At 57.3% G+C, this 14,235-nt stretch overlaps 1 protein-coding gene across 1 annotated transcript; it reads right to left on the bottom strand.

The window, feature by feature from the left end:
- Window positions 1–1,431: 1,431 nt before the first annotated feature.
- Window positions 1,432–5,005, bottom strand: KRT36 (keratin 36). The gene is made up of 7 exons (XM_047093382.1): window positions 4,547–5,005; window positions 3,766–3,848; window positions 3,345–3,501; window positions 2,649–2,810; window positions 2,412–2,537; window positions 2,013–2,233; window positions 1,432–1,627 (listed from the first exon to the last, which is right to left on the bottom strand). Exons 1-7 carry the CDS (start codon window positions 5,003–5,005, stop codon window positions 1,432–1,434), a joined length of 1,404 nt encoding a protein of 467 aa, XP_046949338.1.
- Between the last annotated feature and the right edge of the window lie 9,230 nt (window positions 5,006–14,235).

A 14,235-nucleotide genomic window follows, 5' to 3' on the forward strand; every position in this document is an offset into this window, starting at 1 on the left:
GCACATAAAGGGGACACGCTGTACGACAGAGTGAGGCGCTGACAGTGTGATTATTTGCCAGGATACACGACCCGGTGTGGTCTGTCTGCCTGCAATAGCAGGGCAGCTCGAGCGGTGGCCAGAACAGAGGGCTCAGTCCACCTCCTGCTCCCTGGCCGTCTCCACACACCAGCAAGCAGGGCTGAGACGTGCTCTGTGCACACCCTGAGGCCTACCGTCTCCAGAGCCTCAGGCCAGAGCAGGGAGTGGCAGACATCAGCCCCCAGAGCAGGAGCATGGAGTACCGGGGGAAGCGGGGCCTGACCAGTAGGTAGCAATGATTCCGGTTGGGTGGAGGTGGGGAGAGACACTACGCGCTGGGAAGAGGACCAGAGTCAGAATCAGAGTAGCTGGACGATGGCCTCTTCTCTGCCACTCACTGCTGTGTGGCCTAAGGAAAGTCACTGTCCACTCTGGGCCTGTCTTCTCAACTAAAGAATAAATCAGGGGGGCAAAGAAGACATGGGGCCCTCAGACTTCTCACAGGCCATGCGTCTCTGACCAGAGTGGTGTCCAGGGCCCGGCACCGTTAGGCTGGATGCCCAGAAGGGCAGAGCTCAGCCTGTAGACTTTGGGGCACTCTGACCTCTGCCCCACAGAGAGGTTCCCTCCCGCCTGCCCCGTGTTTCATCCCCCACACTTCACTGTCCCTGTTGCCCTTCATTCAGCCCTGTATCCAGGTCTGGGGACAGAGGGTCACCTGGTCCTCCTGCCTTCATCTTCCAGCTCCCCTCCCCGAAGTGGTCTGCCCAGGCTGGCTGCCTGCCGTTTGCCTCTCCCTGGTTGGTCCCTCTCCCAAACTGGCACCAGTGTTAGGCCTGAGGGTGGGCCAAAAGGTCAGTGGAAGCTGGACTAAGGAGGAGAAGCTAAAGGGAAGGACAGGGAGCCACCAGATCCAGGCAGGGTGACCAAGGAGGGCTGGCTTGGGAGCCTTTGCAGGGCCACCAGGTGGGTACCCGTGGGCAGGGCTGAAGCTGTGGGTAATGGCTGTGCCTGTCTGGATTGGGCGGGTGTCTGTTTTCATGAGCCAGGGCATGAGGTGTCCCCGTTATTAAATATCTTTAATCACCCTGTCACTTCCTACCACTCAGACCCAGAGAAGACAGACGTGAAACCAAAGCCCACAACTTTACTGTGACCCTTGACCAAACATCCCCACCAACTAACCTCATAAGAATAGACAGAGTCACGTTTGCAATGCCAAGAGAACACACTTTATTGGGTAGAATTCCAGGGGAACCTAGTTTTGCATAAAAGCAGTTAAGTCCAGAAACACAATATAAGAAGTCATTTTGGTAGAAAAAAAATCTGCTGAGCGGGGAGCCCCTCTAGGGAATGGAGGGGGGGTCATTTAGAGCCAGGAGCCACAGGGGTGTCCCTCCGGGGGGCTGGCTACAGTGGGCAGGGCTGCAGGTGCTCCCTGGAGGAGACGACCTTCCCGTCTCTGATCTCCTCGGTGATGGTGCGGATCTGGGTGCTGACCTGGGGAGCCGGGCCGCAGGGCACAGCCGGAGCACAGGGCACAGTCGAGACGTAAGGTACCCTAACGGAAGGCTTGCATTCCGTGGCACAAGGGTGGGCAGGCAGCCTGAGGAAATGAAATCATATCAGAGTGCATTTGGCATCGGGGCATGGGACTGAGATTCATGTTAAGCGAATTTAGGGGATAGAGTACAGGTTTAGGATGACAACAACCGATGGCTTCGGTGCCTCTGAAACCCCCCAAGGGCTGCAGGGGGGAAGACGAGGAACTCCCAGCTAAGCACCATGGTGGGAAGGCACTGGGGGGGGGGGGGGGGGTGCGGCCTGTGCCCCTGTGATGACCAAGCTGGGACAAGAAGGGATCTCAAGGGAGAGGTTTTGGATCAATCGCTGTCACCCACTGCAGACTGACACCCTCTCTGAGGCACTGAGGGCTGGGCCCCGGGAGCCCTGTCCCCACGCCTGGCTCTCTGGGGCTCACAGCCACTCACTTGCAGTCTTCGCCCTCCAGCAGGCGGCGGTAGGTGGCGATCTCCGACTCCAGCCGGGCCTTGACGTCCAGCAGCACCTGGTACTCCTGGTTCTGCCGCTCCAGGTCACAGCGGATCTCCGCCAACTGGGCCTCCACGTTGCTGATCAGGCACTGCATCTGGGCCAGCTGGGAGCTGTAGCGCGCCTCGGTCTCCGCCAGGGTGGATTCCAGGGAGTTCCTCTGGAAGGGGAAAGAGGAAGAGCCGCCAGTGGAAGGGAGTCCCAACCAGAGACCCCGTAGCCCTGGGTATGTGCATATGCTGTGTGATCACGCCCCATCATAAGCCCGCATGCTGAGGCTGGGGGATCAGGGCTTTGCCAGGAGCTGTGGCCAGTGACTGGGGCACAAAGCCACCCACCATGCTGTGCTGGGCCTGCAGCTCGATCTCCAGGGCATTGACCGTGCGTCTCAGCTCGATGATCTCGGTCTGGCAACACTGCAGCTGCTCCGAGCTGGACATCACCTGCTGGTTCAGCTCCTCGGTCTGAGGGCCCAGAGCATGGTCAGACCAAGTGAAGCTACTTTAAAGGGGAACCCCCTGCCCCGGGAGCTGGTGCCCGCCCCTGCCGCCCCAGCCCAGCGGCCCCAGCCCCACCTGGGTGTTGAACCAGGCCTCCACGTCTCGATGGTTATTCTCCACCAGGGCCTCATACTGGCATCTCATATCATCCAGAATCTTGTTGAGATCCACTGGGGGGGCGGCATCCACCTCCACGTTCAGTCGGTCCCCGAGTTGGCAACGGAGTGTGTTGACTTCCTGCAGAGGGGAGGCAGGATGGCACACGGTTGGGAAAAGGGTGCCGGATTGAGGGTTCCAGTGGCTGGGTTCAAACCCTCCTCCCGCAGGTGCCGGCTGGGTAACGTTAGCATATCAACTTCTCTGAGCCTCGGTCGCCTCACGGGCATACACCTGCCTCCTCTGGGGATTTGGGAGGGTAGGGTGACATGAGGCAAACGTCAGGCAAATAGAATAAATGTTATCAGGCGCTAGCATCCAGAGGGAGATCTCGTGTCATGGGCAGGAGTGTGGGATCTGTGTGACCTTAGGCACGTGACTGAACCCCTCCGTGCCTCGTTTTTCTCATCCGTAAAATGGGATCATTGTGAGGACGAAATGAAGCGAGAACAAAATGCAAAGTGTTTCCAACAGCTCCGGGCACACAGTGTGATGTCAACAAATGTCAGCTGGAGCTCCTGGGGGGGGTAGCTGTCACAGTTGTTAGCCCCAAGGGTCACCGGGGGCTCCCTGCCGGGTGGGAAACTCCGGAAAGTCGCACGACACGAGCCCCACCTCCTCGTGGTTCTTCTTGAGGCACAGCAGCTCCTCCTTCAGGGACTCCACCTGGGCCTCCAGGTCGGCCTTGCACAGGGTCAGCTCGTCCAGGATCCTGCGCAGGCCGTTGGTGTCGGCCTCCACCAGCTGCCGCATGGACAGCTCCGTCTCATACCTGCACACACACACACAACCCTGCTGGGTCTGCAGCGAAGGAGCCACGCACAGGCAGGGTCCCCCGCCCTCCGTCAGCTGCGGTGGCTGATTTGGGGTCAGCAGCACGCTGGGCCTTTCCTTTGACCCGGAAGGGATCCAGGGCCTGTGCCGTATTCCCGCTTACGGTTCGGTCTGGCCTCACTCCCACCTCCCCAGCTCCCAAGGCCCGGGGGGCAGAGGCGAAGGAAGGCACAACGGACCTTCCCCGAAGAGGCCCACTCACTTGGTCCGGAAGTCGTCGGCAGCCAGCTTGGCGTTGTCAATCTGCAGGACTAGCCTGGCGTTCTCAGCCTTGGTCAGCAGGATCTGGGGAACAAGAGGCGTCCCGGGAGCTAGGAAAGGCCCAGCTCACAGAGGGCATGCTTCTAAGTACCACCGGCACCTTCAGCACGCCCAGCCCTGAGTCCTGAGCCCTGAGCCCAGACATGGAAGGAGCATCAGTCCCAGGAAGGGCATCACTAGAAGTAGACCCCAGAATGGCACGGTGGGAGGCCTCAGGCTGAGGTGCAAAGGTCCAAGCCAACCCGGATTCAGATTCTGCATCTCACACTCACAGGCTGTGCGATCTCGGGCAAGTTTGATGAACATCCCGGATACTTAACTTCTGCCTCTGTTAAATGGGCCCAGTAACACCCATCTCTCCAAGGTGAGGAACAAGTAATCTAACAGATGGGAAAGCATCAGGCGCTGTGCCTGCATCTGGTAGAGGCTGGGTACATGTTATTGCCCTTCCTATAGCTAAGACAGCCAGGGGAGGAGAGGGATGGCTGGCATAGATGCACTTAGCAAGAGACTCACAGAGAGGTCTGGGTCCCCCCCGCCCACCCCAGAAAACCAGAAACCCCAGAGAAAATCTTGCCCTGAACAGAGAATTCCCTAAGAGGTCCTAAGAACTCTCATCTGTCTGTAGTCCCTTGGAATGAGACAGGATCCTCCCCCCCCCAACCACCACCCCACTCCCAGCCAGGGCTGGGGATGCTGGGGAGGGGCCAGGTCCCCATTACCTTCTGCTGGAGGTCCTCGATGGTCTTGAAATACGACTGGTAGTCCGGGCAGATGTACGGGATCTGAGACTCATACCACTCCCGGATCCTGGTCTCCAGCTCCGCGTTCTCCCGCTCCAGCTGGCGCACCTTCTCCAGGTAGTTGGCCAGGCGGTCGTTCAGGAACTGCATGGTCTCCTTCTCGTTGCCAGTGAAGGCGCCTTCGCAGAACCAGCCCCCGCTCCCAACAAAGCCAGAGGGGTAGCAGCCAGCGGCCAGGTAGGAGCCGGGCAAGCAGCTCCCGAGGCTGGAGAGGCCCAGTCTGATGGAGGAGGCAGACCCCACAGCACCAGCAAGACTGGGGACCCTGCAGGAGCCCACAGAGCGGACGGAGGACACCCGAGAGATGCCGCCTGCCGTGCCACACAGGCCCTTGACAGACCCAGAGGAGAAGACCGGGGAGCAGACCTGGGTGGCCATGATCCTAGCAGAGGCAGGTCACAGTGAAGCAAGGAGCTCAGGTTCTAGACTCTCAAGGCCTCTCTGGGGTGTTTATATACAGTCTCCATGGGGTGTTGGCGTGTTTCTCTTGGGAAAGCCTATTCCTATTCCAGAAAGCTAATCTCATCAGAATGTGATTTTTTTGCTACCCATCCAGAATTTCTTAGCTTGTAAAAAATTAAAAAAAAAAAAATTGAATTTTGTTTGCTAAGTCAGGACTCTCGTGTGTTGTCATTTCCTGTCAGAATATGAATTTTATTGCATCTTCAAAGTCTTTGCACCAGATCCCATAAATCGGGAGTGGCCTCACAAATGACATTTGGTTCCTGCTGTCTCTGCGTGCCTTCCCCGGAGCAGCCCAGTCTGTCCGCTCGTCACCCCCTGTCCACTTCCCCGGCCTCACAGGTGCTCCCCTGTGCCTGGGCCCCTGGGACGGCTAAAAGGGAAGGACAATTCCCGGAGCTGCTGTGTTCAGGACCCGTAGTCACTTCATTTACACCACACAACAATCCTGGGAGGCGGCCGGTCCTGTCTCCATGGCACCGATGGTGACATGGCAGCGAGTGACAGAGCTTGGAACGGAGACCAGGTCTCCCAGACCCCAAATCCTGTACTCCTGTGTTCCCGCTGCTTCTCTCACGCAACCAAGGTCAAGTGCAGGCACCCAGAATCTGGGACCCAGAGACCTAGGTCCAAATGATGGCTCTGCGGATAATCGGTCCTGCGATGTGAGCACATGACTGTGGTGTACTTCAGTGTCCTCATCAGGACAGTGCAGGTCATCAGCCTGCCCTGCCTGCTTCCCACAGATACGAGAAGAGTCGAGAACAGAGGTAAGGGTATTTTGAAAACCCCTGTGCGCTCTAGAAACACTGCTTACACAGGACAGTCTTTGATGATGGTTTGTGGCTGTGGCCGGCAAAGGATCGCGCGTGTGAGCCCTCCAAGGGGCTGCCCTGGAGGGCAGTGTCCTTTGTGACCCGCAGGTCTCTGAACCTGGGAGAGTAGAGTCAGGGACCCTGGGCAGCCTCCACCGTCCCCCTAGGCCCTGAGAGACGGCTCAGTGCAGATGACAGGAGATGGTCAATGCAGACGCGTTGGACAGGGAAGGAAAAAATGAGAATAAACCAAGCACCGCCAGATAATTAAGCAAGCTGGGAGGAGCACCTGAGAATTTAACCACCAAAAGTAAACTCCGTCTGCCGCCTCACAAAGTGGGATTTCCCAAGGCTCAGGCGACCCGCTCACTCTTCTCCCACACAGACTTGGTTTGCAAGACTGGCGTTTATGGAAGCATTTATGTGATACTGAAGTTGTAATTTAGCAACCTCTTAAAACGCTTTATAAGCTTCTCTCTGAAATTACTCAGGAGGGTTGGCTGTGATGCCCATGCCTCACCCACTTCGGCAGACACCACGACAGGATGCCTGACAGCGCCCCCCCACCCCACCGGGAGCGGAAAGGAGGACATTAGGCCCCCAGAGCTCTGGATGCCACAGAACCAGGTCCTCACAGCGGCCCTGTCTTCCAGCAGAGCCTAGGATGGGGCTGTCCCTGGGGTTTCTCAACCTCAGCACTGACATCGTAGACTACATAATTCCTTATGGGCGGGGAGGCTTCCGGTACATCGTAAAATGTCAGCAGCGTCCCTGGATTCTATCACCAGATGCCAGTAGCAACCCCCTCCCCCAGTTGTGGCAATCCGAGATGTCCCCAGACACTGCCAAATATCCCCTGGGAGGCCAAACCCCCCCCCCCCCCCGTTGACAACCACTGACCATCAGGACAGGGGCTCTGACCAGACCTCCCATAAATGCCCCCCTCTGATTTCTAGGACAACTCACGCAGAGTCTGGCTGTCACTGTGGGGCCCACTCAGGCAAGTCCCTAAAGCACCCACGCTTCAACTTACCTTATGTGGGACACAGCGTGCTCTTCCAAGGGCAGCCCTTCCAAGGCCTGGCACGGCTCTTCTCCGGGGCCTCTGGCTGCCAGGCATCTGAAGTTTCTGGGTTTTTTCACCCCTCCGCTGAACGATCCGTATCTGAAGATGATTCCAGGTCTCCTTCAGGGCAACCGAATGGGCAGGTGTCTGATGCTCTGTTCCCATCGCTCCCAGCCTGCGCATCAGGGTGGCCGCCAAGGGCCAGAGTCCAGGCAGGTGTCTCTCCCAGGCTATGAGGAGAGGCACGTACCTCTCCTGAAGCGGGTGACAAGCAGATCAGAGAAGGGCTTTTGGTCGCGCTTGGTCCTCTGCCTTTCTCCATGTTGCAAACTGCGAGGCCACCCCTCGGAGGGAAGTGCGGAGGGGGCTTCACGGGAGGAATTGCTCTGCTCTCTTCCACCTAGAAGCCGGGGCCATGACACGATGGAAGTGAGGCCCATGCGGAACAGATGCCCTGCCTGCATCAGAGAAGAGAGCCCAGGACTCACAGAGCCACTCGTCTCCCAACACAGCCCCAGGGATCTGCCCACCCCACTCCCCATGGCGCCCCAGCCTTAGAGAAAATCCCCCCTGTTCGGCATCAAGTAAACCAGGAGTGCCCATTCATCAGGTTTTATTTCAAAATAGAGTCCATTTCAAGACCATTCTTTCTAACATTAATCTAAAGGAGCGCCTGGGTGGCTCAGTCGGTTAAGCGTCTGACTCTTGGTTTCAGCTCAGGTCATGATCTCGCGGTTCATGAGCTCAAGCCTTATATTGGGCTCTGCATTGATGGTGTGGAGCCTGCTTGGTATTCTCTCTCTCCTTCTCTCTGCCCTTCCCCTGTTCCTGCTCTCTTGCTTTCTCTCTCTCTCTCTCCTCAAAATAAATAAATAAACTTTACAAAAATAAATAAATAAATACAATACAATACAATACAATACAATACACTGGGCTAAGGGTCAGGGGCCTGGACTCCAAGCCAAGCTCTGCCCCAAACTTCCCAAGTGACCCCCGTCCATTCCAGGCCCCAGAGCCCCAACCTGAACAGGAAGTGCCCAGACAAGGCAAGCTTGAGGCCCTCTTCCATCTCAGACATTATAGGATTTGAGGCCTAGGCATTTCCTGTGGAGGGGGCCAGGAGTCACCTGCACGTGTCCGTGACTCATTCACCACCCCCCAACAGCCACCATCCTGCTTCTTTGCCACTAGCCTGGAGAATAAAAGAATGGAGAGGAGTTACAGAGATTCCAGCTTATGACATGATTGAGTTTTCTTGTTGTTTTTTGTTTTTGTTTTTGCAAACCCTCTTGGACCTCAGGCCACCCTTTGTTTCCACGCCTCCACCAGAGCAAAGGCATGGGCTTCCTCGGGGCCTGCCCTGGTAGGCAGAGGCCACACGAACCCACCTCCTGGGGCTGTTCCCCAGAAGCCCCCATTTGGAGGTACAGAGTCACCGGGATGTTGAGCCGGCACCCCAGCACGTCCAGGCTGAAATGACATCTCTGGCCAACTGAGCCAGGGACACGGCTTTGCCAAAGAAGGGGCTCAGAGGGTCTCATGCTGGCCCATAGGGGCCTGGGGCCTGAACTCAGGCAGACCTGGGTAGTTGAAGCTACTCAGCCACTCTGAGCCTCAGTTTTTCCAGGAGGAACCACAGTCACAGGATTGTGAGAAGTAAACATGCTTGATGAACAGGAACTGGTGTCACAGATTTGAGAGATCAAAACTGTTCTCAGAACCCATATAGCCTAAGCTCCAGCCAAATGCTGTATCCAGGGCCTCAAATCACTCACCCTGGTTTCATGGGATGCAGCCCAGCTGTGCAAGAAAGACAGCTGATCAAAGAGCAGCAGGAGCCCCCTAGACCAGGACCCTCTGGCCTCTGACGAGAAGCTAGCACCTTCCAAAAGCTACCCCCACTTCCTGCCAGCACCGGTGCTGGCTTTAGGGCTACAGAGCTGACAGGATGCTCTCTGCCCACCATGGCCCCAGCTTCAGGGTCAAGGGGAGGAGGGGAGGTGCTGCTGTAGGAACATAAAATGTCCTGGCTTTTCCCAAGCCCACCTTGGAAGGCCACCAAGTTCAAAATCAACCACTGGGTTTGTGGATCCTTTTTTGGTTGAAGAAGAAGAAGAAGAAGAAGAAGAAGAAGAAGAAGGAGAAGGAGGAGGGGTATCTGTTCTCAAATGAGCTTCCATCTGAAAGCCAAGGTTCTCCGTGGGCGAAGACCCAAGAAATCAAGCATGAGTCTGCTGCCCAGCTGATCATTCCCTTCAACATAGAAGGGACTGGGAACGGCCTGTCACAGTGGGCCCGAGGAGGAAAGCAGGGTCCCTCTTTTCCTGCTTCTCGGGGCTGGTGCTATAGTTAGAAGCCAGCCTCCACCATCACATGGAGCCCCAAAGGCATTGGAGGAAGCAGACCATGGACCATGGGGCAGCCAGGTCTCCACAAAAGGGCACAAAAGGAAAAAGGTCACTCAAGAAATATAATCTCTCTCTCTCTCTCTCTCTCTCTCCCGGCTTAGGCTTGAGCTTCCTGGTTTTCCTGGTACCTGTTTGATCTTTGACACCCATACACACGGGTCCTGCAGAACTTCTCACTCTAAGAGGCACCTAGGACATGCTGATCCCAAGTCTTCACCTTTTTAGACCCCACCCAGCACCCACCCACCCAGAAACGGGGACACCCCCACTGACCTCCGTTTCTTCCCCCCCACACAACTGCTTTTTCAATTTACTCAAGCGGCAAAGCACCCGGGATTCCCGGCCCCTCCCAGAAATTTCTGTGCCAAATAACCACATCAAAACCCCAGGCCAACTCTGCTGCCAGCTGTGAGATTCTAGTACAGACGTGCAGTAACAGGTACACGAAGTTGACGGAAGCATTATGGGAGGGGGGGAATCTTTCAATTAAGACATTTTGAGCCACCAATTCGATTTATCCAAAGAATCAGAGAAAGGTCGCGCCTCTTTTAGTCTTGACTGGAAGAGACTCAGAGCTGTTCCCAGACCTGCTAAGGGCAGGACTGCCAGATTTTATTAGCAAACAAAACTGCATACAATATTGGGACATACTTGTACTTGAAATCATTCACTGTCTGTCTGTGGTTCCACATTAACTGGGCAAGGCTGCCATCCGGCCCTAGCCAGGCTCAGGACAGTCTGGACACACACTGATTGAACAAGGGCGGGGGGGTTGTCTCTCCCCACTCCCTGGCTGCCCCTCCATAGGACCGGGAGCCCATGCCTTGGGACCTCAGGAGAGCTGACGAGTAGGCCACGGTTCCGGGAAGTGGCTCCTCCTGAGGACCCAGGCCTCCACCGGGCTCCCGGGGACAGGGCTTCCCAGCATGCTGCTCCTTGTATGGCCCTGAATCCCCACTGGGCCTGAGCCCCACCCAGATCAGGACTTGACACCCCCACCTCACCAGCTCCAGAACTCCCTCAGAACTCTCATTCCCCCCAAAACACAAAGGTACTTTCTCTCCCCCTCGGGTGTCATTCGGCAATCGCCTGGGGCTTCTGGATTCTGCTCCAAACTACCCTTGCGTTGGGGGAGGCCCAGAGAGCCACCCCGACCCCAGTCCGCGGCCATACCTCTCCGGTTCTCTCTCACCAGGCTCTGTTCCTGCATCCCAGGACCCACTTCCCTCACCTACAGCCAGCTCTTCCTTCCTGCACAGCTGCGTCGGCTGACAGCTCCCATCTGGAAGAGTCCAGGGCCTCCTGCTCGGATCCACTCAGCCCCTAACTCCCCCCGCCCAGCTTTTATGGAAAATTCCAGAGCTGTCACTGCTTTCCCTCAAGTGCCTGGAGAACCTGTGGTTTGTGGGAGACGCGGAGCCAGGCCCAGTGGGAGAAAGAAGCGGTACCTCAGCCTCCCGCGTCCACCGGATTCAGGTACCACTTAACTGAACTACAAAGCAAATTTCCCAAACACCCTGTTTAATTGAGTTCCATCGTCCGCATTTACAGGGCCCGGTGTGCACTCGGTCTCAGTACTTCCTACTGACGACGGCGTGTCTGCAAAGCACTGTGGCCTCCAGATTGTAATTAACTCGGCTTTATACTGTGGATTCCGCTTGCAAACTAGGCTGAGATCCTTGGTTGAAAGAAGCCACAGAGTCATCACGGCCGTTCATAAAAATGGGCCAGAAGAGTGAATACCAGCTCTTGGCCAACTCCCCCGCCCCCCTCCCCACCCGGAACCGGAGCCTGTGTGGGTCTGAGGACCCACCCAGCAACCTGATCCTTCCCAAACTCTGCAGAATGGAGTCTGATGTGTGCTCGGCTCGTGCTGGACCCCCCAGAGGAGCTGCTCAAAGGCGTGCCACTCGCATACCCTGCCCCACTCCAGCCACTAAGCCCCAGGAACACCATCCAATAGGAGGCAGGTCCCCAGGCAGCCCCGAGATGCACGCTGACCCAGGCAGGGAGAGAGGAAGGGCCCCAGAGGCTGACGCGGGAAAGCCGGAACAGCGCATCATCACACGCCATTGACCACAGCCTTCGCGTGACATCCCTCCCTTCTCTTCCCTCAAGCTCCCCTTAGGAGGGACCGTGAGCCTCCCCTTCCCAGAAAGCCCCAGGCACCTTCATCTCACACTCTGAGTCTTTTGTGGACCCTCAAAGGTTACCACCCAAAACAGAAAGACAACAGGCACCCGAGGAGTCTCGGGGCTCAGCCGTGCCCCGTTCACCAGGGCGCCCAGCTGCCCAACACGAGGCCGGGGACTGGCCAAGGCCTGGTGTGGACACCGGACCCAGGTAGGATCAGGTCTAGGGCTCTGTCCCTCCGCCCTGGGTCCCAGCAGGTGGCCGAGAGGAACTGATCTGCTTTCTGGGGTGAGCCTGCCCCCTGCAGGGCCCAGACAGGACCCGCACCCCCATCAGGGAGGGCAGAAGTTGACTGCCCCGTCCACGGGGCGGAGCCTGAAAGAGAGGGAGGCACCTTTGCCGAGGGTGAGGAGGAAGAGGGCACAGAGGCAGCACAGAAATTAGCCAACTTTGTGCAGTACCTACCGTATGGAGGTGCTTGCCTCGGGAGCCTGACTAGCTCTGAGGCACGGGACGCCACAGGAGCGTCGCATGGTTGACGCCTCTATCCCCTGAGCATTGGGGCTTAGACGAGAGCCTCGTTTCTTTCCCTAGAGGCCCGGAACCGAACGCTTGACTTTGACAAAAGGCCAACCACAGTCTCGGAAAGCACATTGGAACATGGATGCCAGCTCTCTCGATAGGCAGGTCACTTCAGCAGCCTGGGCCTCAGTCTTTAGACGTGTAAAATGGGCACAATGGTGCCGACGCATGGGATTGTGACAAAAATGAAATAATGCAAAGGAGCTCCGTAAAGAGTCAGGCGCTAGACACACTGTCGCTTTCCCCTTTGTTTTTACCCCGTCTGATTTGGCACCTCTGGAATTCACATGTGATTAGCCACACGCTCGTGACCGAAGACCTGGGAAGCAGGGGTGTGGGTCTGGGGTGGGCGTGCGCACCTAGCGAACTGGGGGAGGGAAATACCAACCCTGCAGGCCTCCCTCAAAGCTGCCCTCCCTCAAATGGCCGCCCCCTACAGATGACAGGGGGAAAAACTGAGTCCTGGACGGAAAGGGCGGATTCCCAGCCCGCACACCACACTACCGAGGTGACCGCCTTCTCCCGGTTCAGGAAGGCTCCGGGGTTGGCTTTGACGGCCCCTCCTGGGCTTCCCTCTCTGGCTTCCCTGGGACTCCCGACAGGGCCACAGAGGCCCTTGTGTGAGTCCGGCTTCGATGGCCTCCCTGACGCCTGGGTGAAAGGGTCCCCGACCAGAGCCCCCACCAGGCCCAGGGTCCAGCTCATTTCGTGGCTCCTGGGCATGTGAGCTAGAATTAAGTCCAGCCCGTTCTGCAGTGGTGGGGGGAGAGGGGAGGAATCTGGAATGCTCTGGCTTAGTCAGCCGGGTGGGCCGCATGTGAGTGATGTTTGTAGGACTAAGCCAGCCACCTGGGCCCACAGCAGTGCCCCAGCGGTAGGTAGGCTGGTCCAGGGAGAGAAAGGCAGCCCCACCCTCCCAAGCACGTGGTCAACACCGGGCTAGGCAGGCGCAGACACACACACACCTGAATGCACCCCACACTGTCCGGGTGCCACAGGGGAGGGGGTGTGCATCTCAGTCTGAACGGTGAATAAAAACCCGGTAGTCTCAGGACACGCGGGTGGCTCAGTTTAGTTAAGTGTCTGACTTCGGCTCAGGTCACGATCTCGCAGTTTGCGGGGTCGAGCCCCACAGAGGGCTCTCTGCTGTCGGCATGGAGCCTGCTTCGGATCGTCTGCCTCCCCCCCTTCCGCTCTCTCTCTGCCCCTCCTCCGCTGCAAAAATAAATAAACGCGGAAAAGAAACACCTGGTAGTTTCCAATAACACAAATGTGGGGGCGCAGAGGGAAAACGAGGAGGAAGGTCACCTCAGACTGAGGTCACTCATTGAACAAGGGCCCAAGGCTCCCGGTCACATGGCTGGGTCACCAAGACGGGTTTGCAATAACAGGACCTCAAGGTGTGAGAGGGGGCGATTGTAGAATTCAGGGCCAGAGACAGGCAGGAAGAGGCCAGACAGTAGCGGCCTCTGCCAGGGAGGAGTCCAGGTTTTCTTCAGTGGCCAGGGGAGCCACGGAAGCATCACTAGGCCAGGAGGAAGACTTCCCATTCCCAGGAATCATCCCCAGTTGAGTGTGGAGCAAGGACGCAGGGGAAGCTCAAACTGGAGGCAGGGAGGCCAGGGAGGCCGGCTGTGAGGACATCACAAGCTACCAGCATCCACAGGATGGACTTGGGAGGGCAGTCAGGGAGAGAGCAGGCCAAGGTGACTCCTGGGCTCCTGACTTGGGCCTCCGGAGCCTCTGGGATGGGGGACCAGGATGGCACAGATCTGGGAGCATGAAGGGTGCTCCTTCGGACAGTGGTTTAGAGGAGGCAGAGGGCATGAGGGTCTGGACTAGAGGAGAGGGGCTTCACTGGAGTGCCATCAGAACGTATTGGCAATCGTGACCATGGACATGTCCCAGATGAGCCAAGGGGAGGGTTGAAAGGATAAAGAGAAGTATGCTCATGCCAGAATCCAGAGGACCAGACTCCACGTAAGGAGCGCGCCCAGCAAGAGGAGGCTGCAAATCAGAGCTGTGACATGGAGAGAGGTGGGGACATGGGTGCAGAGGGGAATTGGGGAGGAAAGTCAGCTCAGATTCAGGTCACCCATTGAGTCATGTGGCCAATTCATTGAGCGGGTTGGCATGGCAGGA

This window comes from Lynx rufus, unplaced genomic scaffold, assembly GCF_022079265.1.
Source record: "Lynx rufus isolate CCGP_SWC_20201006 ecotype Redwood Valley unplaced genomic scaffold, mLynRuf1.p SCAF_34, whole genome shotgun sequence".
Lineage (NCBI taxonomy): Eukaryota > Metazoa > Chordata > Mammalia > Carnivora > Felidae > Lynx > Lynx rufus.

Bases quoted from the DNA above. Each gene is read 5' to 3' on its own strand.
- KRT36 (XM_047093382.1), bottom strand. From the start codon at position 5,005: ATGGCCACCCAGGTCTGCTCCCCGGTCTTCTCCTCTGGGTCTGTCAAG. The intron at 2,538-2,648 runs GTGGGGCTGGGG...CTGGGCCCTCAG, and splicing joins AGGCCTGGTTCAACACCCAG to ACCGAGGAGCTGAACCAGCA. The intron at 1,628-2,012 runs GTGAGTGGCTGT...TCATTTCCTCAG, and splicing joins CTGGAGGGCGAAGACTGCAA to GCTGCCTGCCCACCCTTGTG.